General features: G+C 50.7%; 1 protein-coding gene across 2 annotated transcripts in view; it reads left to right on the top strand.

Moving 5' to 3' along the window:
- SPSB4 (splA/ryanodine receptor domain and SOCS box containing 4) overlaps window positions 1–24,712 on the top strand; it is a 111,953-nt gene that overhangs the window by 32,859 nt on the left and 54,382 nt on the right. Inside the window, exon 2 of one of the 2 annotated variants that reach the window (XM_081159177.1) lies at window positions 20,296–21,714. The exons of the other annotated variant lie outside the window; for it this stretch is intronic. Within the exon in view, the coding sequence (XP_081015303.1) occupies window positions 20,296–20,423 (128 nt within the window). The 3' untranslated portion in view covers window positions 20,424–21,714. Of the gene's footprint in view, window positions 1–20,295; window positions 21,715–24,712 lie in introns of those variants that run through there. 2 annotated transcript variants of the gene reach the window in all.

The raw sequence follows: 24,712 nt of genomic DNA, 5'->3' as shown, positions 1-24,712 counted from the left end.
AGAAAAATTCACTAATGTTGAAAAAGCTCTTTCATGAAGTTCCAAATAAATGAGGTGTCAGTGAAATAAATAATCCCAGCATTAAATAAAAAAGGCACCCCAAGAAGGGTGTGATTATCTAGTGAGGGGTAGGGGCAGTGAGTGCAGCCAGCCCATGGGAAGGTGTGGTCCCTGTGAGTGCAGAATTACAGAGGGACTGGGCCGAGGAGGACCTTGTGCAGGGCTGGGAAGGGGTAGGAATGGGCTCGATGGAGAAGATGGGAGCGGTGTTGTTCCAGGCAGGGGGAACGGCAGGAGCAAAGGCAGGGAGGCTGGAAAGCACTTGAGTCTGGCCCCAAGGAAGTTTGTGGGTGGATTCCTTGAGGGGAGCCTGCTGGGGCCAGACTGTGACCTGGATACACTACAGACATCTCCTGGGTGGCTGCGGCTGACCAGTCCACGGAAGCTTCTTTAAGGGCCTCCCAGGCATGCCCCCGAGGATCCCCTCTGCAGGGCCGATGATCAGGGTTGTTTTTGGCAGCTCGGGTTCTGGAAGTGTGTAGGAGGAGTGGCCTGGTGGGGCTGAGAGGCTCCTGGGCCTCGTGGGCTGCTCACAGCTGGCCCGTGTCAGGCGGGCATTGGTGTCTGCAGACCTCGCTGCCCAGATCTGGGCAGGGCCGCCCATCACAAGTGAGCCTTTGTGGCCCCAGTGTACGAAACCAGCCAAATATTTTCCCTGTCACTTTATGAGGTGCTAGCTCTGCCCATTCAAGCTGGGAAAAATAAAGCGTCACATAATTTGTTCCGTTAGAATTGAGGAGGTTTGAAGTTAAGGGAATTCTGTGCCCCTGGGGAGGCCTGACAGCCCAAGGGGGAGGGCTTTTCCCAGGATCCCACCTCTGGACGGGATGTGGGCACTATCCAAGCCAGGGGCAGCTTTTACAGATGTAGAGAATGAGGCCCTGAGCCTGGAAAGTCAGTCGTGAAACAGTGTTAAATAAGAAGACCCAGTTCCCAGAGAATCTTCAGGACCATGCTTTCAGGGACCACCTAGCCCCCTGGTCACAGGTGAGGCCAGGGAGGTCACAGAGGAAGGGGAAGGGAAATTCTCCTGCAGAACTTACAAGGCAGAGAGGATTCTAGAGGGGTTTCAGAGCTGGGGTACTTGGTGGGGAGGGAATGTTGGCAGCAAGTGGGCAGCCACTGATGCACTGTGATTTCTGGCCTCCCAGTGAGTTCCCACATCCCCTACAAAACCCGCTTTCTTACTGCCCATGGCCTATCATTTCAGATGTAGACCTGCTTCCCTTTTGCCTCTGGTAATAAGTGTCATTTATTGAGCACTTGCTATACTATGCCAAGCATTTCACTAGGTACCACATTCTTTTCTTCACCTGAGATGCATTGTACACCTACTATGTGCTGGCCCCTGAGGATGCACCTGCAGCATTCTCCTTCACAACAGCCCTCTATAGAGTAACAGTGAATCCATTGGTACAGGTGGATAAGTTGAGCTCATAGAGAAGTGACTTGCCAAAGACATACAGCTGATACACGGCAGGGCTGCATCCACTCCCTCATAGGCAGGGTTAAAAAGAGGCAAATAATTAGGAAACAGACAGTGTATATAACCCCGATTAATCATAGTTTTATATGTTATCTTTTGAGATGAATAAAGATACATTTTCTTAAAAGTGAATCCACCACGGCCACTTACCTTGATCACACACCGCATGTGGTGACTCCACATCGCCACCTGGTGGCAGAGCGTCTGCCTAGCAAGGGAGAGAGATTTGAAAGAGAAACGCTGGCCTAACCCGACAACTGCTGTGGGGCCCTGGGAGGGACTCCATGCTAGAAGTAAGAATCCTAGGTTGCCACTGAGCCAGGCACTGCAGCTCTCTGAGTGAGCGGCAGATCCTTGCTTGTGCAGCACCTGCATGGACTGGCATTTCTGGAGATCCCTTCGAACCTGAACATCCCCGGACTCTTTGTTGTCACTCTTAGGTTGCATTGAACTTCCACACACCAGGGTGTCTCCTTCAGGAACTGCTTCTGACCCTACTTCAAGAACCCAAGTGGAGGTGGTTTGTTAGTTGTATCCTCTTGTAAGAAACAGGAAGTCTTACGCAAACTGCCTAAGTTAATAAAGGGAATGTATGGGCTTTTATCACAAACTAGTCTTGGGGTAAATCTATATCCAGGGTTCAAACACTATTGCCAGGGTCTGATTTCTCTCTCTCTGTTTCTCAGCTTTTTCTTCCTTTGGGTCTAGTGGTGCCTAAGGGATATCTTAGGGAGCTTTAGGTTCCCCTACTCTCAACCTACATGAAATGACAAATCTACATAAAGTCTGATCCCTAGATCGCCCATCCCACAGAGATCACACATAAGGCCCCTTTGATACACACACGTTCTGGATGCGGATCCCTGGGGTCTTTTTTCTCAGGTCCCCAAAATAACTGTGGGAATCCCTGGGGCTACCCTTCCCTTTTTATCCAGCAGGAGCCAGCATGCTTGTACCAGCTTCATCTAGCACAAGTCCTAGAATGTATTCTGATTGGCCCCACTTAGGTCACATACCCGCCCCTGAGCCCATCACTGCGGCCACTGGATTGGAATCTGCTGATTGGCTCAGCCCCAGTCACAGGCTCCACCCCTGGAGTTGAGACGGGGCAAAGCCCCTGGAGCAAACACACTCCCCAAGGGAATTAGAAAATGTTTTTACTAAAAAAGGAGGCAAAGGATGCTGGAAGGGAAACCATCAGAAACCCATTAGTAGCTAACATAAGGGTTAATAGAATGAAAGTTTATAAATGATAGGTCTTTTGGATAAATCCAGGTGATAACAAGGCTGTCCTTATGATAGCATCACTTCATTGGCTCTGGAAGGTTCATTCGGTAGCAGAGAGAGGGGATTGGGTATAATCTGTGTCCTGTCCTCCCAACACTGCCATCTACTGGGTCAATCTGGCTGAAGACACACTTCAGTAGTGACTTCAGTTCAGAGACCTGGAAGAAGAGAGATAGATATTCCTTAGGTTTCTGGATTTACCCATGGGAGTGTGTCTTACATGTAAATACCATCCTATAACTAACTTCTAGGACCTCCTTACCTTCCCTCCTCTGGTCTCTGACCTGAGATTTTATTTATTTATCTAGAGTGGACTTCTCTCACTGTTCTGCCCTGCTTGGGCTGATATTTAAAGTTCCAGATAGATTGTCCAAACAGGCAGGGCCTTAGAGACCCTGGTCCAAGCCCCTCATGCTGTGGATGGGGACCAGCAAGGGTCAGGGTCTGGCCGAAGTCCCACAACCAGTTAAATTGCAGAGCCAAGACCCTCAGCCCAGCAGCCCCTTCCTGTGGGTGCCTCATTACCATGGGATTCCTGAGCTAGCAGGCAGGAAGGCAGCCAAAGTGAAGGCTCAGATGCCTTTGTGGTGAGTAATCCACAAAATCAATTATCCACAGTGGGGCAGGCCCCTCACTGCGTGCTTTGCTGGGTGCAGCCCCTCCTAATAATATTTAGCTCAGGCTAAAGCTAAAAATTAATTTTCCCTGCCTATTCAAATAAGGCTGAGGGAGCAGGAGGTCTGAGAACAGAGACTTGATTTTCAGCAGATAAACTGCAAGGGGATCATCTGTAATGGATGCTCTGTGTGTGTGTGTGTGTGTGTGTGTGATCTCTCGGGGATGCAGAACGTTGTACCCAGCAGCACTGTGTGCAAGGACCTGGGTGGACACCCTAGAGTCACACCTGGGCCCTGCCTCAAATTGCTCCTAGTTTATTAGGGTAGCCACACAAATAATGATCACTTGGTGAGATAAGCATTAATAAAGGGCCATAGGAAGTGAGGTAGAAGTGCAATGGAGAGAGTAACAGGTGTTTGGAGCAGTCGTGGCATCGGGAAAGTATTGCCAAAAGCAGGGATATTGGAGTTTAATTTAAAGATGTTATTAGATGGAAAAGGCTGAGAAAGGCATTTCAGGGGTGAGTACAGCATGTGCAAAGGCTCCGAGGCTTTAAAACTCATAGCCAAGCCTAGGAGGCTGCAGGAAGTTCAAGGAGCACATGAGGCAGAGTCCTCAGCGAAGAGACCAGTTCATGCAAGGTGACCCGCTGGTCTAATGGGTCATTTATTCATTCATTAAAACCTGGGCCTTTTGAAGTCCAGCATTTTTTCAATTTAGATTGTATTGATATTAAATACATTCATGAGGCTTAATTAAAACATGACAGTGACAAATCTGCTGCCCACCTCTGTTCCCACCACGCTCCCCAGAGACAACAGATGCTGTCAGACCCTTGTGTTTTCTTCTAAGATGTTTTTCACAAATACACCCACAACAGCATTCCCCTCGCTCCCTGGCGTGCACCTTGCTGTCCTCACTTTATATGTCTCGGAGGTGACTCAGCACGTGGAGGGCTTCTCCGTTCTTCTTGGCAGTGGTGGGAGTCCAGTTGTAGAGCCCCACTGCGCATGAAGAGCTTAGAGACCTTCCCATTCAGCCCCTCCTTTTACAGTGGGAAAGACCAGAGGCCCCGAGAAGGTGGGGAGCCCACCAAGGTCTCCTAGCTGTTCAGTGACTGAGCCAGGACTCAAACTCAGGTCTTCTGCCTCTCCTATCTACCCAAGGCCAGCCAGGCCCACTTCCTTGCCTCAGTGGCCCTCATTGTCAGCCACTGGTTGGAAAGGGAGGTGGTGAGGTTGCCGTTTTTTGCAGCCACTACAGGCTGCAGGCTGCTGATATATCCACCAACCTCTTTCTGTGATTCCAGACTTCACGGTAACCTTGATCAGTGATCCTTCCCTTGCTCCTTTTTCTCTCCTCCTCAGCTTCCTCCTCCCCACCTTTGCCCTGTGTCCAGCCTCAGCCTCATCCCTGTCCCAGCAACGGGTCACTATGACAACAAGGGCCTTCCAGGTATTTTATTTGGAGCCCCGATTAAGCAGGGCAGGCTGTAGGCTGGGAGCCGTGCAGAGAACTGTGTTTTATGGCCTGTGAGAGCCCAGGTGCTATTTATAGCTCCCTAATCAGTGTTGCTAAATGGGGTCTTAATGCAAGTTCTGTGGCAACTGAATATTTTCATCTCCAAGAATCTCCCGAAGTCTCATTCCCTCCATCTGTCCGCCTGAGCAGCCCCCGCCTGGCAGCCCTCCCGGGAAATGGCGCCTCCTCTGTGCTCAGCAGCTTTCCGCAGGCTCTCCTGGTCTCTTCCTGACACAGTGGTCTTTTGCAGGCCCGCCCTTGGGGATATTTGAACCAAGCTTTCATGTCCATCAGGAACCTGGAGTCCTCAGGTTTGGGATTCTGTCCCCAACCTCCCACCACCTTTCCCCAGCCTCTTCATCAAAACCGGAGTGAGATGAGGGACATGAATGACTGACTGCATAAGTAAACATGCACATTTTTGTGAATGTTTGGAAAATCCTTTCCACTAATACCGCATGGGTCAATGAGCCATGAAACAGAACAACTTAACTATTAACCCCATTCCCTACAGCCGGTAATTCTGGCTGAGAGTGGGAGAGGGAATTAACTAATGCCTGTTGCCAGGCACTGTCTTAGAGCTTTACATGTATTACATTCAGTGGCCACACACATTATTTTCTAGAGAAAGGGCCTGTATCAGTCAGGATGGGCCAGGTCTTGCTGCAATAATGGACAAGCCCCAAATGTCACTGACTTCAAACCAAGGTCTGTTTTTGCCCTTGCTGCAGCCTATGGCTGGTCAGCAGAAGGCTCTATTGTGCCAGGTTTGTGCCCCCATTTCAGGTCCAGGGCAGAAGGACCAGTCCCTAATGGTCACTAATGGAAAAGGCAGTAATGCACATACTGGCTCCTAAAACTTCCAGTTCCACTTCCACTGACATTTCATTGGCCAAAGTAAGTCTTATGGCCATACCTGACTTCAAGTGAGTGGGGAAGGGTAAGCTGAACCCGTGTCGGGAGGGTGAGAGCTGGGATATTTTAGAAGAGTTCTAACGACCTCCACAGACGCTGAGCGCTGCAGGGGTGAAGATTTGCTCAGATCCCACAGCTCCTAAGTGGCAGAGCAGGGATTAGAACATTCAGCTGTTTCCCCCAGAAATCTGTGTTCTTTCCCCATATAACAAGGTAGTTATAGACATGGCACTAAAGACAGAGTTCTGGCTTGAAGCCCATCTCCAGGATTACCCTAGCTGGGCGAGTCACTTAGCCTGCCAGAGCCTCATTTATCTGTAAAATGAAAATTCTCGTGTAGGACTATGTTCTGAAAACCAAAACTTTATTCCTAAGTTTGAGCCAAACTCATTTGGCAGCCAGACTTAACCTGAACTGTTGTTGTAAGGCTATTTATAGTAATTTCTTATTTCACTTGGTGTGAATATTCATAGTTTCACTATAGAAATATTAATGTGTTTGATTGCAGGCACTGCCTTGGGCCACTGGGATGTTATGCAATAAGTTCAGCATATGTAATCAAATTGCTAAGCTCTGGAACTCTCTGAATTCTGAAACAGTCCTGCCCCAGGGTTTTGGATAAGGGGCCATGGCTCTGTAGCACCTCTCTCATGGGGTTGTAGTGAGGATTAAGGCAGATGACATGTCAACAATTCTGAGCACGGATGTAGTACTTGGTTATCTGAGGTCCCTAGATTGGACTGATGAGGCAGGAAGGCGGCGTGGGCTTGAGGGAGATTGCCACACGAGCTGAGTCCGACGCACCGAAAAGCGGAGTGCTCCAGTTTGCACGTAATTGAAACCAGCAGCTCTCTCAGCTTCCTGAGTGATCCCCCCTAGTAAATAGAGGTTCGTTAAGGCCTCATACGTCCATGAGTGTGTTTGTGGAATGATTCTCTCACTGCAAATAGGATGTTTGTGAAGGTCCTCGGAAAAGACAACATGTTTTGTAAATATAAGTTGTTGTTCTCACACATTTAGTTTAAAAGCAAGACAGTGTGAGATCTTCCCAATCTGGATGCTCAGAATCCCACTGAGAGACCTCACAGAGAGAATGGGTTTTCGTGAAGTTCTGTTTTTTGCACATAGTTATGGATGTTACAGCTAGAGTTGGCGACAGCACAGAGAATGGTGAGCAGGTGCCTGGATCCAGTGGAGTCATCTCTGTGGGTGGGTCAGAGCTTCTGGAAGCTTCTGAGGATGGGCTGTCCCCAAACAGGGTTCCAGGTACCTACCTGCTATAAAGGTGGTAGATGAGCTTCACGCCGCAATACAAGTGACAGTGTCAGCTCGAGGCTGTGTCTGGGCCTAGAAATATTTTGTTTGGCCATACTAAATTAAAATAGCCCAAATATCACATAAAACTCTTGATTGCTGGCCCCTTTTTTGAAAGAGCAAGAAATCTGTAACACTGGACCCACATTCCTGCTTGGAGCTGAGGCTGGAGCCAGTGGTGGCCCCTTCTGCGTGTGTACTGTGGTGTCCACAGGCTCCACCCTCTCCCCTTGCCCACTGCTTATACCTGCTCCTTGCTAGTCACTTAGGTTGCCTGCCCAGCCCCTAGGCATCAAAGTTTGCAGCCTCTGGTCTAAAATCCAAACATATTTGTGATTACCAGAAGGGATTTCCATTCATGCACTGATCAATCACTTTTAAAAGTTTCCTAAAGCAAGAAATCATTTGCCTTGAAACTTGATTTAGAACTAGAGCAGTAGTCTCCAAATTTCCAAGCTATTACTCTGTGTCGTGGCTCCTTCCACGCTGAGAATGTGTATTTGCAGACCTCCTCACTTGCCACTTAGTGGGCACACTCTTCCTCTTCCACAGCGACCCCGTAAACACAGGCTCCTCTGGAGCCTGACTGGCTCTTTCTGACTGAAGCTACTATGGTGAGAAAACCAGGCAGACTCCATCCAAGAATTCAGTTTACTCATCAGTTTTGCTTAACTTAAGAAAAACAAGCTTCCACCATCCTCCTCTGGGCCTGTTGCTGAGCTCACACTTGGAAAGGTCAAATAAACACAATAAATCCATTAGAAAGCCTTCATATTAAACCCCGGGGGCTTATGCTGTTTAGCAAGAGGCTAAAGTGGTGACGGTTCCCAAGTGGAAGGAAGTGTGCCTGACCTTGGCTGTTTGCTAGAAAACAGGAGTTGGCTGCGCCAGTCAGCCCCGATGGGTGGCAGCCAGCCCCGATGGGTGCAGAGAGCACAGCCAGGGCTGCTTCTGCCGTGAGGCCTAAGGGCAGTGATCCTGGCGGTTGGGCCTGGGTGGGGAGAAGACCCCATCATCAGCTTCCTTCTCTCCACATTCTTCGGGCCAGATCCCAGACAGGACCAGGTGGACTGGACGACCCAGTAGTAACTGTTCCCCACTAGGCAAGGTCCTTCCTCTTGACCACCTCACAGCTTACCTGCAAGCCCATGGCAGGGCTTTGTTGGGCCAGGGACCCACCTCCAGTCCATTCAGGCACCTTCAGTGCAGAGATGAGCCAGCACCAACATGTGGAGCAGGGCTGAGGGGCAGGGACAGGGGACACTGGGACTGAGTGACAGAATCGATAGGGCTGGGAAAGGTTTCCTTTGCAGTGACTGTCACCCTACCTCCTCAGGAAAGTTTGGCAACAAAGGGTGCATCCTAAACTGCCCAGGTTCCAATTTCATTTTTACCTCTTAACTTTGGCTGTAAATCAGCATTTGTATCAGTAGCTACCTCACTGGATCATAGTGAGAAGTACAGTAAATAAGACAGATGAAGTGCTTGGAACACCTCGTGACACGGGATGTGCTATGTAAGTCCTTGCTGTGACTATGCCCATTATAACTTGTTATTACTGCCAAAAATCCAGCCAAAGAGCCCAGTGGACCTTGGTAGACCTTGAAAATATGTCAACACTTGTGGGTTTCCTTGTGCTCCTGCTTCTGATGAAAAGCTTGGAAGGAGCATTCTGAAAAGTAGCAGTGGCTGACGGACAGGGCTGGAGCTGGGACCCCACAGAATTGGATTCGGACCCCGGCTCCCCGACTCACCTTCTCCTCTGCCCCTCTCAGGCCTCTGGTCTGAGTTATCTGTGGTTCTCGACACAGAGGCGTCCTACGTGGGGTGTCCTGTCCTCAGCTCTACACCAGCTGCCTCTGCTTCCACTTTGTCCTAAAGGACTAACTGCTCTGAAACAATAGTTGCCATGTATTGATCGCCCACCTGTGCCAAGGTCAAGCTGGGTACCTGGCCGCTGCCCCTCGCTCGCCCTCACACATTCCCCAGGAGGCAGGCGTTCGGCGCCTCTGCCGAGGAGGCAGCCAAACTCGACTCCAGGTCTCCCCCCCGGCCCGGCTGCTTCTCCGGCCCAGCGATGCTTCCCCCAAGCAGCGCTAAGCTCTCAGGCAAGAGTGACACGATTACTATTTATTAACGAGAATTTCACTTGGATTCATCTTCTGACCAAACTCTTGTTTGAGCCAGATTGAGACCAACCCATAACTTTTCTCAGTCACTTTTGCTCTCTTTCTTTTTAACTGAACCTCTGATACACAGAATCGGACTAAACATAACCCTTAGTTGTAATATAGTCTCACCATCGGTCCCATGCATAGCCCCTTTCCTTCTAATTTGCTTATTTGTGTCTTCTTTATAATTTACTGCCACCATGACTCCACCCTGCCTCCAACCCAAGGCCCAGACAAAGACAATCAGACACCTCTGTGCCCCTCCCTGTTCGTCCCTGCCGACCCCCACCCTGTCTCAGGACAACCCCTCCTCTGAATGTTGTGTGTCCTTTTCCTTTGCTTGTTTTCCTTATAGGTTTTCCACATACAGATGTGTCTAAGCAGTGCCTTGTCCAGTTTCGGTTGTTCTAGAATTTTCTAGTTTGCCTATTCCTGCGCCAATACCACACTGTGTTCATTGCTGCAGCTCTGAGCGAGTCTTGCTGTCTGGTAGGCAAGTCCTGTGGCCCCACACCCCTTATTCTTCTTATTTAGAAGGGGACGTCCCATCCTTGAGGGCCCCACCCTGCACTGGGTGGGACAAGCACCGCCTGTGTTTGAAGGGCTGTTCTGCTCCCCTCCCGTCTCCCCATATCTGATGTGCTTCCTTCAGCATCTGTACGAGAGCCAGGCTGTTCTCACGGCTGCCGTGGCAGAGAAAGTGTCCCGGGGTGTTGGGAAGATCGGGGTGCAGGGCGCACACCAGCTCGAGGCCCCCTCCCTGAGGATCACCCTGTCCGTGTGACCAGGGGCTGTCTTCGTCCAGCCATCGGGCAGCTCAGCAGGCTGGGTTCCAAACTGAGAACAGTCGGATTTTCTGGGGAAATTTTCAGCTGAGTCAGGAGCATCCTTCCCCCAGACTGAGGAAGTGGCGCAGTGTCTCTAATCCTGCCTGGCTGCTGGGGCCTTGCTGGAGGGATCTTCAACTGCACTTGCCTCTGTAGAGATGAAGACTCGCCGGAGCTGCCTCCCCTCTCCCAGACCGAGCCCCGTGATGCCCAAAGCAGAGCCGCAAGGGCTGGCGGCAAGGACAAGAGCCAGTCCCTGCCTGTAGGAGCCCGAAGTCTCCAGGGGTGAAGGCAACGCCAGCAACTTGAAGGGATTCCACAGCACCTCGGGGCGCTCAGGGACTTGTCGTAGGCCAGGGGCAGGGAGACCGCATTTCCTGCACCGAAAATTAGATGATGACACCAGACCACGATGGGATATTTCCAGCTGCGGTTGTTCCACAGCCCCCTCTATCCCCGTAATGATGAGAACCACGCAAAGGCCTCTGAGGGTGGGAGGAGGCTCCCCGGTAGAGGGTGCGAGCTGTGCTGGATGGGCGGCGGGGGCGGAGGGAGGCAGGGAGACCCTCGTGGGGCTGCTTTTCCTGGTGTAGTCAGGAGGTGATCAGCCAGCCAGCCATGAAGATACAAAACAGATGTCTAAGAGGCGGACACAGAGGGGCGTAAGGGTGGGGTGGGTTTGGAGGGCAGAGGAGGGGCATGATGTTGTGTCTGAAGGTCGCATTTAGGAACCTGGGGAATGGTCCCTGGAACGGGGATCCCGTTGGAGAAGCACAGAATGAGGAGGACCCGGAGGTGCCTGGTGTAGCCGCAGGGTGCGAGCAGCCCCACAGAGCAGATGTACTGGGATCACCGGGCATCTCATTAGGGTGCTGGTTCTGATGCAGTTGGTCTGGGTGGGGCCCCAGATCCTGCGTTTCCAACTGGTTCCCAGGCCAGGCCAAAGCTGCTGGCCCACAGACCACACTCCGATAGCTAGCTCACTAGGGTCCCAGACGAGCCAGGGCGCAGGCTGGTGTGACAACATCCCTAATTTGAGCAACAGGAAGCACTTAGCACACGTTGAACTGAGGTGCATAGAGTCATTGCAGTTTCCCCTCTAGAATAAAAGGGTCTCGGGCTTCAGGAATATTGGTCATCCTGGTCAGAATTCAGGGATATGCAAATGGAAGGGGACATGTGCCTTTTCAGAAATGTTAGCATTTGAAAAGGGGTGCACAGGATGTCGCATGGTGTGAATTCAGCCTTCGACCCTCCTGGGCACACACAGCACTTGGCTAGTATATCCAGGGCACAGCCTCGGTGCCCGATGAGATGAAGGCACTGACTTGTTTTTTTAATAGACTAGATTTCCCCCAACCATTGATTATTGGTTCTTCAAAGTGTCGTCTGAAAAAACTATGAGCTTTCCCCATGTTACACAAGAGAGATTTCTTTGAATACATCCTAGAGAGGCTTTTGGAGCCAACAAGCATCCTTCTCACCCCACAGTAGAACTAAGTTTATTCATCCTCTAAAACTCCCTTAGCTGCAGCCTCCTCCAGGAAGCCACTCGGGCACCCCCCAGGCTGGGCTAGGTGCCCCTGTTCCTGGCTCTCACAGCTCCCCTGACAACTCCTCTAAGCACAGATCCCTCATAGTGCCATTGAGTTGGATCTCCTTGTCCTGTCTGTAGCCCCAGGAGCTCTGTGTGCCCAGCTCCCTGCTCAGGTCCTGCAAGCAGGTTTGTAAGTAGAAGTATGATGAACCCAAGTATGTGTGATGGGCACCAGGTGGACAAGACTTGATCCTCAGAGTCCACGAAATGATGTTGGAATTTTTATTTCCCTCCAAACCCTCTTTGAGAAGCCTTTAATTAAAACAGTGATGTTCGTCATGCTTTGGTTTCCTCATCTGCAGAACAGGCCAGTGAAAGATATCACAAGTTTGCTGCTGAAAGAGACTGGCCTTGGCCTTGGCCTTGGTGGAAGCTGAGCTAGGGTTCCTCTGTAGTGCAGCTCCCCACAGCCCAGCCTGGGCTCTCAGAGGCTGGGCAAGTGATGAGATCTTCTTCCTATCTCTCCACCCTTCTCCCCAACCCAGACATATAGGTCTCACCAGACTGCATCTACTTAGAAACCCAGGAGGCCCAACAGGGGCTGAGGCCACAAATCCCCAGGAAGGCTTGAGTCCCCGATGCCTGCCTGGAACCATTCATTTTTCCTCACAGCTGGGAGAGGGCAATAGCTAACACCCACCTGGCTTTGGCAGGGCCAGGGTGCAGCAGCAAAGCGAGCCAACAGGCAGCTCCAGCCCTGTTGAGATCTTGGCCAGCAGAGCAGAGAATGCCCATGGACAGAAGGCCCTCTGAAGAGGGCTTCAGGTATCTTGTTATTTTGAAAATGCTAATGTGAGCCTGTGGCTAGAATTAAGCCTCACTTGGTAAAGCTGAATATGGCCTCTGAGCAGCAGCGTTATATCCAGCCAACCCCTCTGGGCCTGATTCAGGACCACCACCCCGAGGAGGCCCACCTGGCTTGTGCCACAAACTTGGGAGCCACAGCCCTGGGTCTTCCAAGTTCACCTAACGTTTATCTTGCAGGCATCACTGGCTTTTCCATTTATTTTTTCATGGGCATTTTAACCTAATCTGATTGGGTCTAGTCAAAATCCCTCCCCTGCCAGGATTAAATGTGATTTCTGTTCTGCCAAGAGTCAGCTGATGGAAAGGACCCTAAGCCTTCTTGCCAAGCCACTTGCCACACTGATAGACTTTGAGGCCCTGAGAAGAAAGGCAGGCCACTCTCCCAGCTGGTGGCTGAGGCTGACTGGAACCCAGAGCTGCCAGCTCCTCAGCCACTTTCTACTCAGCTGTGTGGCAAATTCGGGGAGAAGAGGCCCTAAAATGGAACTGAACAGAGATAACCTGAACTCAAGATGCTGCTGTTCCCACTTCTTTGTCCAGTCCCCAACCCTGCGCCCCTAGCCACTCACCAACCAACCTGTCCTGCCTGCCTGCCCCCATGCCCTTTGTCTCTGGGGATAGTGAATTGTTCAGCTGGGTGAAGGGGTGGTGTGAAGAAAAGCAATGCCGATGGATTGAACAGAGAGGGCTCTGAAGTCTAAAGGTTTCTGTGACGGGAACTATGGTCACAGTGGGGGTGGCTGATCTGATGATCAGTGATTAAGGTACTACTAGATGGGCATTTGGGGGTGATGCTGACATCCATGGCATGACCCAGTGGGGAAGGAGGGTGTCCTGAGGATGAAGCAGTCTAAAACCAGGAGCCCGAGTGGTGAGAGGGCTGTGCCTGTGGAGGATTCTGTCATGGTGGCCAGGGCAGGTGTGGGTGGAGAGAGGACCTGGGAGGCCAGAGCCCTGACAACCAGGGGCCAGAGGTCAGTAGGTAAGAGCAGGAAGGAGAGGCATAGGACTAAGCCGAGTGGTGTGAGTCACGGAGGAGCTGGGATTTCTCACAAGCAGATGAAGGTGCTTTGTATGTGGCAAAAGGGAGAAGGAGTCCAGCACTACCTCCCCCAGGAAACCTGCCTGGCATGTGCCTCAAGCTTGGAAGCCACAGCCCTGAGAGCACAAACAGCCCCAGAGAAGGTAGAAGGGCAGTGGTGTCCTGGGGGATAATGTGCGGTTCCATTAAGGTGGGAGGCGGAGGGAGCTCTCAGAGAAGTTGAGGTGCAGTTTTCTGTGTGTGGAGCAGCCATTCCAGTGGGCACAATGGGAGACTTCAGTGTGGAGGGAGAAGCCGGAGTCTGGGGTCAGAGCTAAAGAGGCACAGAGCATTGTGGGGGGATGGTACTTTAGAGAAACAAAGGCTGCCCTCTCAAGGAGGCTTTTCCAAGCATCAAGAGCTAATGGATCTTCTTATCATTCATTTTACCTTCCTTCACTTCTGAGTTCCATTTACTCTCCCCTTTTTCTGCATTCGTTTTTCATTTTGTTGGAGTACCTCCTTGAGTAACTTTCAGACTGGATGAGTAGAGGATCTTCTTTCACTGAATACATTTGAAAATGTAGCTGCTGTTCGATCTGCAGCAGTGTAACTTCCCTTTTTGGGGGGAGTAGCATGAAATCTTTGGGTGAAAATATTTTGCTGGACGCACTCTCCTCTTGAGCACTGGGTCAAGGAGCTGGTGGGCATCCAGACCTTCTAGCACTTCAGTGTCTTCCCAATCCTGATATCCAACGTGGCCACCTCTGTGGTGGTGAAGGTCTCACTCATGCTGCATTCAGCTTCTCCACTGAACTCAGCACTGACCCGGGGCCTCTCAAGGCTGCCCACCTCATTCAGAGAGCAGCCCAGGCTTCAGCGGGGGCAGAGAGGGCAGCGTAATTGCCCCAGGTGTTGGCATTATAGTTCTTTAAGGGATTACCCTGATGTTTGCTCCATGCCCAGCCTGCCTTTTGCTGCCTGAGCTTGGGATTTCTTCAGGCCCCTTTGGTGAGAGAAGTGTTCACCCCAGGCACGTAGGGCTACCTGTTCTCTGCTTGATATCTCCACCCTCCTATCCCACCTGCTTTCAGCCTGTCTGGAATTTACCCCGATGTCTATCCTGCTGACTGCCTTTCTTGCTTTGCAGCACTGTTCTCAGGTCCTTCATACACCACACATGCACATCTCTTCTGTCATTTCATGGAGATGCTGGGGGGAGGGGTTCAGCCCCACACAGTTCAGGTGGCATTTTCCAGCACACCCTGTTCTGGGTTCTCCCCTTCAGAGGTTTCCCATGTCCTTGCCCAGCAGCGTTGCTAGGGAAGGCCATGCATTATTTAGGACTGTTTTTGCTGTGCAGCGCTCCTGAGCATGTGAAGTGACTGGATCACTCTCTATCCCAGGGAAACATGAGGGCCACACCTGGGCTCTGGGCACCATCTGTGCTTATTGGCACAGAGTTGATCTGAAGATGCTGCTTGTGTCCCAGCTGTCATCACCACCCTTTTTGCTGGGGAAATGGTGAAGCTCGCTAAGAGAAAACTGCAGATTCTAAATGCTTTCTAGATGGGACCTGAGGTCTCCATTGGCCATGACAGGGCCAACAGGTACAGGGATGCTGTATTTTAGAAGTGAGCAGGTAATGATACATTTGTTCATTTGTGTAATTTACTAAGTGGATTGACACCTGCCAGGTGTAGACCCACAGGGCAGAGGAGCCAAGTCACTAAGAAGGAGGTAACACTTGATTTGGGTCCTGAAAGAGGAGGCAGGCTCCTGGCAGGCAGTGCAGGGAAGGGTGTTCTAGCTGAAGGAACCGCATGAGGAGAGGCCTAGAGGCAATCAGGTAATTCCATCTTCAGAAACCAAAGCCATAGGCTGTGGATAAATGATTAGTGCTGTGTCTGACACAGAGAGTGTGTGCTTTCCCATATGTGTGTCTTCTCATTTCTTTTCCTGAAAACAGATGAACGGGGTCCTGGTCTACTAAAGTCCAGATTTCAGGGCTGTCACTCAAACCTTCCTCCATCTGCTGATCATTGTCTAAAAGTGTTGCAGAAGAATTTCACCTCCTGACCTTAAAGTGTTGATCTTTTTTCAAAATATAAATGCAGGGATGGAGGTAGGGTGGTGATTCATGTCTTAGCATCTCCCCACTGCGGGCAGAGGATACTTTGAGGGGCCCAGGGAAGCAGATGAAGCTACCAGTCCTGTGCCAAGATCTCTACTTGTTTTCATCACAGTCATAGATCATCATGACCAGATAGCTAACTCCCCCATTTTACAGACAGCTAAACAGAGTCCTGGGAAGTTCTGTGGCTTACTTGGGGTCATGCGGGGGGTTAGTGATGGAGAATCATGGAAAATGCAGGTCACTGGACAACTTTGGAAATGCTCACCTTGTGTGTGTGTGCTAAATGATATCTTTAGCACAGAACCAGACTTCCAACCCTGGCTCCAATAAATCTTCAACCAAAGCACAGTATTAATGACCATCAGTATGATGTACTGAGGCATTTTTAGAACCACAATAAGTAAATTATTACTATTTTTAAAGGTACCTCTTGGGCTGATGGCCTGAAATAAGAGAATGCCCTTAAGGAGCAGGGCATGTTGTGTCATACCCCCGTCACAGTGCATGATGGAGGCATCACTATCCCCATTTCACAGATGAGAAAAATAGGGCTCCAGGAAGATGACCAGCTGTCTGGCCCACTGGTGGTTGGGAGCAGGAGCTGGGATTCCAAGCCAGCCCACTGACTCAGTCAGTGACTAATTTTTTAATGTAAATTTGTTTTTGACATATACACAGAAAGTGTACACATCTCAGGTGAGTAAGCTTGGTAATTTTTCCAAAATGAACACACTGGTATAGGCAGAAATCAAATCAAAGAGCAGAACTATACCAGTCCCCAAGGAGCTGCCTTGTGCCCCCTTCCAACCACTGCTCCCTCGGTGTCACCACTGCCCTAACTTCACCCCCCTGTGTGTTTGAACTTGCTACAGATGAAGTCACACAAAATGTATTTTTCTTTCATTCAAAATTATGTTTAAGTGATTCACCCATATTTTTGCATGTAATTGTGGACCCTTCATTTTCATGGTGGATTAGTATTTTACTCTGTGAATATACACAATTTATTTAGATAGCCCACTGTTGGTAGACAGTAAAGTTGTTGTTTGCAATTGAGTTCCTCCATGAGCATTTGTGTATGTGCATTTTGGTGAACGTGTGTACGCCTGGAAGTAAAACTGCGGGCCATAGGTTCAGCTTTAGGAGATGGCCCAGTCTTCCCAAGTGGGTGTGCCAGTCTACCCACCCACCTGCAGCATCCTGAGAGTTCCAGTTGCTCCACATCCTCACCAACACTTGCTATTGTCTCATTTTCATTTTAGCCATACTTGTTGCCATCTCACAGAGTCACATCATAGTGTTAATTTGTACATCCCTGATGATCAGGAAGTTGAGCACACTTTCATGTATTTATTGGCCATTTGGATATTCACTTGTGCAAATGATCCCTTTTTAATTTTGTCTTTAGTCAGAAAACATTTCTGAGAATGGCTCCCATGCTGGAAAATTCTTTCTCTTCCCACCTGGGTGGTCATTTCTAAACCTTGACGTCTGACAGTTCTAAGAAGTTCCACAGCAAAGGGGAGTGAGAAGGAGGAGTTGGAGGGATGGCCCCAGCCAACACTGGGCATCCTCAGAGCTCTGGATGTTCCACAGCAGCACCGAGGGCTTTCTCTGTGCACTGTGGGATTGCTGTGTGGTCATCAAAAACTAGGAGAGATGATTGCTACTTCACATTGAAATCTAAAGACATGGTCTGAACTCTAGCCCTTCTTTTCTCTCTTCCTTAGGAATTTGGGCTCTGGATTGATTTCAGTGACTGCAGAGGAGTGAAGATAAAAGGCAGCCTGTCCCTCTGTTCAGCTCCTAATTAGGCAGGGAACACACAGGGAGCTGAGTTTGCTGATATGGCCATGCATTTGGGGCATTGAGGACCTAGTATGTGCCTAGAGTATTAAAGTGTTTAAGAAAGCTTTTAAGCTTTGGCAAGGATTATCAAACTTTAACAGCTTAAAATTTTTCCTGATATAAAATGCAAGCCCATCTCCCATCAGAGAAGGAGCTGCTTGTCTGCTGGCCAGAGCCTATCCTGGAATGGGTGGGCGTGAGAGCAGAAAAGGCTTCTTAGTTTTGGGGCAGCCTGTTTAGGTGGGTGCAGACCTCATGGCAGAAGAGGGGTCAGCAGTGAGCTGGAAAGTGGTCAGGGCCAGAGAGTAAGAGCCTGTGTGTGTGGACTGTGAACCTAGGAGACGGGTGACCCTCTTTCACTTCTCACCTTAAAACAACATTGTATGAGTGCATGGTGTTTAAGGCTGGCAGCATGCAGCTCCAAATACAGGCTTTGGGGCTGTGTGATTCTGAACAAACCTCTTCACTTCTCTGAGCTTCAATTTTCTTTTCTCTAAAATAGGCATGGTCACATCTAAATGAGATAAGCCTCGAAGAGCAAAGAGGACAGGAGAGATACTCAGTAAATGTGGCTAAGATGTAAGACAGGTTCCAGCTTTCAGCTGCCTGGGTTCAACTCCTAGCTTTGCCACTGACCCGCTGTGTATCCTTGGGCAAGTGATTTACCCTCTCTGTGTTTCAATTTTCTCCTCCTTAAAACGGGGATAATAATAATAGTTCCTACCCCAAGAGGTTGTTGTGATAGGAGTTTGATACATGCATTCACATGAGTTGATAGAAATAAAGAGCTTAGCCAGGGCCCGGCCACATAATAAGCCTTCAGTAAAGAGTAGCTGCAGTTGTGTTTCATCCTTCACAGTGCCTGGCAGGTAAATAACAGTTGCTCATTAAATAAGGACTACTGGTTTTCCTTCTCCCCAACGTCCAGTGGTACCGCAGCAAGAATTGGTGCTGTGGGAACTAAAGGATCATGGCAACTTGCAGTGGGGAGGTCAGCTTCCGTGGAGATGTCAAAGATGGGAGGGTTTGGGTTGGGTGGGGGAGGGCAAGGGGTTTGTGGAGGCATGACTGGGGGAAGCACAAAGCTTGGATCAGAGGCACTTGGAGGGCAGGGAGCAGGGAGCTGGGTGCAGGAGTGTTGCTAAAGGAGAGGTGGGGATGCCTTGAGGAGGGTGTCAGGTACTGGCCTATTCATGTGACCATGTGACTTGGGGGTGAGTGATCTGCCTTCTGGGCCTGAAAAGAAGGGATGCCCGGGCTTCCTTGGCCAACTGAGAGGGTTTGTATGAGGATCAAAAGAGGATACAGAGGTGAAAGTGCTTAAAACCACTAACATTTCATGCAGACTCACCACGCGTGGTCTCGCCTCAGGGGAAGAGCTGGATACGTTCTTGGGCAGGGCTTCCAACGCACCAGCCAAGTCCAGCTTTCATTTTAATGTCTCTCCTTATGTAACTTCACAGCTCTAGTAAATGAAAATCCTGTAAAACGCATTCTTGACCACCTTCCCATCCCTTGTGATATTATTCCTATCACAACTCTGTCTTAGTACTTACCATTTACAGTTTTATTGTATCTTAGCACATTATAGAAAGCTTTTAAAATATTCCTTGTTCTGCTACCAAAAAAAAGTGTTGAGATGCAGCTCTAGGCCTCCAGTATGTTCCTGTAGGCTTGAGGAGGCTAAGCCTGTACAGGCTGTTGAGACAACATGTGACCACCGTCATCTTCATTCCTGATCCAGCTGACCAGCGCTGGAGGTCCTCTCCCTCCAGACCTCGCAGTCTGTCCTGTTTTATGCCTCTGTGCCTGTTTTCCTAGAATACCTTTCGTAACTCACATCACATAAAACTCCTATTCACCCTTCAAAATCCCATTCATGTATCCCCTCTTTGAAGCTTTCAAACAATCCTTCCATACAGAAACTGCTGGGTGAATGTCTTGTGCATGTAGTAATTATTACATACATATCTACCCTCTATTCCAATTATTCACCTGTTTAAACCCCAAGACCACTTGTCTTTCTCCACTTCCAGGGATGCCTCCGGTCCTGGGTCCAGAGGGTCTGGAAGAGAATTGGAGCTTAATAAGTGTGTCTGCAATGAACTCTGTTAGGCTTGGTCCTATGTCCAGAGGTTCCATGGATTTTAATTTATGAATGTTTCCAGAACTGAGTATTAGAAGGAAATGCATCCCTCTGCTGCTGGCCCCCAAAGGAAGGTGTAGAGAATTCAGACATTTAACAGCCTCCCTAACTTACCCTGTTTCTAAGAGGAAGCCGCCTTTAGAGACCCCCTAGGCCACTTTCATTCTAGCAAGACCTGTAGGGAGAAAGTATTTTTTACATTAAGACACACTAGACACCTACATCAAAGACACGACTTTCACGGGACAATATTTACCCTTGCTGTGGACGTTGCTCTCCAATCCCTCCCTCCCTCCCTTCCTTTTTTTTTTTTTTTTTTTTAATTGCTGGTCACCCACTGCATGGATGTCACCATTTTTTAGTCTAATCAGTTGCATCCCACGCTTTGAAAAACACCCTCGTAAGCCTTCAGCTAACGGACCCCTAGAGGGCTTGTCAGGGCAGCCCTGGGCCCTGAAAGCTGGCGCAGAGGGCGGATGGGCAGGGAGGAGGGCTGAGGAAGGCCGCCGCGAGACTCTGACCTCTTCGCTGTCGTTGCAGCCGAGCCCCTGCCGCTCATGGACCTGTGCCGGAGGACCATCCGCTCGGCCCTGGGCCGCCAGCGCCTGCGGGACATCGGCGCCCTGCCTCTGCCTCAGTCTCTCAAAAACTACCTGCAGTACCAGTGAGCCGGCCTGGGGGCGCTGACGAGCAGCAGCGGGCGCCGCGGGCCTCGCGTCCCACCGGCGCGCAGGCCTTCAGGAGGGGGCCGCCTCCCCACCCCGGCCCCCCAGAACTTTCAGTTCTTTGAAAGGCCAGGACGTGTTGCCAGCTTTAAAGACGAATGTCTGTTGCCAGCAGTATCCGCTGCCTTAGCAGCAGCGGTCCCAGAGCCCTCCTCGGAAGCCGCCAAGAGGCCCGGGGCCTCTGCCCGGAGGAGGTCCCGCCGGCGCCCGGGACTCAGCAGCCACCGCTATTGATCAGAGAGCCTGTTTCCAAATTCAAGACAATGAATAAAACATCGGGGCAGGAGACTTTCTGTTGTGTGCCGGGGTGCGGACGGGGCCAGCTGGGGGAGAAAATTGCCTCCATAATGAATGCTGAAGACAGCTTGCCGGGGCCCCCCTGGGCCCCCACCCTGGTCGGGGCAGCCGGCTTGTGCTGATAGTTAGGACTTTGCCCCTTTGGAAGGGATGCCCGAGGGCAGAACTGGAGAGTGGACCTAGCAGTGTGTTTAGAAGCCTTCCAGCGAGCGTACCTCTTTGAAAGTCGTTTACTGACCTTGTCCCAAGCCCCCCTTCCCCACCTGACCCACGGCCGCTCTCCCCAGGCACCTCTATTCAGGGAAGCTGAGTCTCACTCATTCACCCCAGGGACAGAGTGTTTCTTTTATTATTATTATTATTATTTTAAGTAGCAGTTGCATTTTAAAAGAGGAGTATGGCAGTGAGGGCAGTACTTAGTCCAAAGGTGCTAATGGGGGAATCGGGGGCATTGGGACACCCTAGTGGATGATGCCCGAGGAGCCTTCCTGGGGTGCCAGGGGTCTCTAGGGAGCCGTCCATTCAGGATGCAGCCTGGTTGCCGCAAAGCTTTATTTGAGCAAATTATTTTTTCACTTTAGGAGACATGTACGAGTTTGTTTCTGTTTCAGATGTGTGTGTGATGTGCTGTTTATTTATCAGCTTGGGGCCCGGGGGGCAGCCTTGTAACTGGAAGGGTGGAGATGGGAGGCACCTTCTCCACCCGCTCTGAGCCTGGTCCTCTCCCGGGAGCGAAGCTGCTGCTGCTGCTAAGACCGCCTCCACTGGGCATCTCCAGTATGTTTTCGACTCTCTCTGCCCAGACTCATTTTTAACTGGAAATTGTCACAGCAGTGGAATCCCAGAGCCCCAGACGGCACTGCCTCCCCCCATTCTAATGTGAATTTGACTGATGAATGAGGAGCGTTTCTAATAAAGTTTGTCGTTCAGTCCTTCAGCTGTTTATTAAATGCTCTTTGGGGAGGGGCCGGGAGGGCTTTTTCCGTCAGCCTGGCTGGTCTGTCCCCAGACGCTCAGAAGGCAAGAATGTGATTCCTTCTCCAGACATTTCTCACCTCTTCTGTCTTCTTGTCCCCACTCGAGCCCAAACTGTTGCCATTTTACAAAGGCCTGCTCTGGAAGAGCAAATGTGCCTGGGTCCTGAGCCCATGCCAAGCTGGCTGTGATGGTGGAAAAACAGGTCAGACTCCTGATGTGATGTCCAAAGGGCGGCTCTGCAAGAGACACAGGGTCAAGCAGGGTAAACCCTATAGGACAGCCGTTTCTAAGTAGACCCAGTGGTGGGGCTGGACGTGACTTTGGAAGTGCACATCATCACCAAGGAGCAGTGCAAACTGCTGAAGGGTTAGTATGTGGCTTAGCCAGGCTCAGGGCTGGAAGCAGGTTAGGAGCCAGTTCAGGCTGAGGGATGGGTCAGGCCTGGCACAACATCCACTCAGTCAGCCATACAGGCCACAAACACGTACTGTGCCAACCTCTGAGGATCCAGCACCCATGCAGATATATCCTATCTCCAGGGGAGAGACAGTGCAGCCTAATAAAATGAGGGCACTCACCAAGGGCCTGAAGGGAAGGCTTCCTGGAGGAAGACGCACTCTTCACATCTTCTTTAGGGAAGACCACTTTGGTGAGGGCAGACCCAAAGAACCAGCCATGCTGTGGGCCACCAGGGGCAGTGTTCTCCTACCCTTCTGACCTGGCTTTCCCTCCTTTAGGCTATGGGGGAAGCAGCTTCCTACAGAGGCATGGCCTCAGGCTCGGGGCCAGAGCCCTGGATGTGAGTCCCAGCTTTATCACTTACATGCTGTGACTTCCTCCTGTGGGGTCTGACCAGGTGGCCAGTGACTGAGGACCCTTCCCCTTCTGACTCATAGGGTCCGAGGTTCAGCACCAGCTTTGCAGCTGGGATGCATTCCTCTCAGCTCGGCTTGCATGCCTCTCATATGCAATTTCTTTCACCCTAGCCATGCCCATCTCGTCCTCACTTCACCCTCTCCAGGACTGGCTTAGCTCAACCCTCCTCCAGGAAACCTTCCTCAACCACCCACCAAGATCTGCCTGCTGAGTCAGCTCCTTGCCTCCCAACTTAAGGATGCCTCTCCTGGCACCCGGGACCCTCACCCAAGCACTTGGGCTAGAGCCTCTCTCTGTCCTATGGCCTTGTCTGCCCAGTGGGCTGTGAGTCTTGGAAGGTAGGGCGCAGGCCTGCTTCTCCCCACGCATCTCTAGACCAGACACGGGGGCTCAGCAAAGGCCTGCGAGGTAGAGAGGTGAGTGAAAATGCCCTTGTATCTGGGATGCCTGTGGAACTTGCAAGGAAAGTTCTAGGGGGAGAAGGGAAGATGTCCTGCTAGAGCCAAGAACCTGGCCACGAGGGCTCTGGGGCTCCGTGCCCCGTCACTCCCTCGGCCATTCTGCAGGTATTGGTTAGGTGTTTGCATGTGCCCAGCACTGCCTGGGGACAGGAAGAAGAAGGTATGACCTTGTTCTGTTGGAGCCCACATTCTAAGGGGGAGACAGACGACACATCAACTAAGAAACAAGATGATGTCAGAGGGAAGAGCTGGGACTAGAGGGTGGGGACCCCCCTTCTTGAGAGTGATCAAGGAAGGCCTGGGGAGATGCTGAGTTCTGGAAAATACATGAAAGACCATGGGTGTGGGGGGATCTCTGGGTAGGTGAACTTCCCACTGTCCCATCCTCAAAGCAGGAGCTTCTGAGCCCCAGTAAACTGAGCTGTCGGGAGCCACTGTACTGCTACTCTGCCCCAAGCTCTAGTTCAGTGTGCCTGTTTATATGAGATATATCTCCAGGGCTCCTTGTGTAGTAGTATCCCCTGCGCACACACACACACACACACACACACACACCAACCAAGGGAGGGTTCAGGGAGAGAGTCTGCTAGTTCTGGACTTGACTTTGAAGTATCTCCCAGCCTCAGCCACTGAGTAGTTCACAGTCACCCAGGTCCTCTGCCTGGACACCAGAGATAATGTCTGTGTCTCCCATTAGACAGTGAACTCCTAGGAGACAAGGACAGGAATTCATGTGTCCTTTTTAATGAATGAGCTGGATGATACGGTTAGACAAGCCCAGTTGCACGTTAAAACCCCCTAAGGAAATTTGTAAATAGTCCCAGTGCCCAGGCCCTTCCCCAAACCAATTAAATTCTATCCTCTGGGGGTGGGGCCAGGCCTTGGTAGTGCTTAAAGCTCCCAGGTGCTTCTAATGTACAGCCCCACAGGACGAGGTGCTTAATGAAGTCACATCAGTGGAGATGCAGTTGCTGGTAGTGAGAATGTACATTCCAGGCCAGAGAAAGCCACCCAGCCCACCCAGCATTGCCAGAGAAGGGAGGCTTCTGAATGGCAGTGTCACCAATGCGGTTAAGTCCAAGGCCAGCGAGCCCTTCCTTCCTTCAGTGATGCTCAGCTGGTTGCTCTCCAGCCCTGGGAAGGAAGGACAGGCCACTTTGGCCCTGATGCTGCACAATTCTTGACTAATTGCTTCCTGACCCGTGAGGCCCATGGTGTGTGGAGAATTTCCCAGACAGTGTTGTCATAATCAATCAGAATAACCTAGAATAACAAGTACAGAGCAGACTGGAAATGGTTCGGCCTTGAATGTACTGTTTTGGTTAGAAGTGGAGATAGTGAGACCTGACTACAAGAATGGTTTGGCTTCTAGTATTTCCAAATCTTGCTTCCTTCAGCAAGATGATGCATTTGGCCAATAAAAATGATGCTCTCCCACCCCTTCTCTGATGGATTTTGGGAGTAGATAAGCCAGTGACAAGCCAGCCTGGCTTGATGACAGTGTCCTCACCTGCTTTGTCTACCCAACAAATAGGGTTCTTTTCCTCTAAGCAGCCCTGGTGTTGGTTGACCGCCCAGCCCAGCCAGCGAATGTGGGAGGAGCAGGGTACGTATCTCCCA

This window comes from Miniopterus schreibersii (assembly GCF_964146895.1).
Source record: "Miniopterus schreibersii genome assembly, chromosome: 15".
Lineage (NCBI taxonomy): Eukaryota > Metazoa > Chordata > Mammalia > Chiroptera > Miniopteridae > Miniopterus > Miniopterus schreibersii.
Note: the sequence above shows the minus strand (reverse complement) of the source record. Positions and strands in the feature narration are given on the sequence as shown.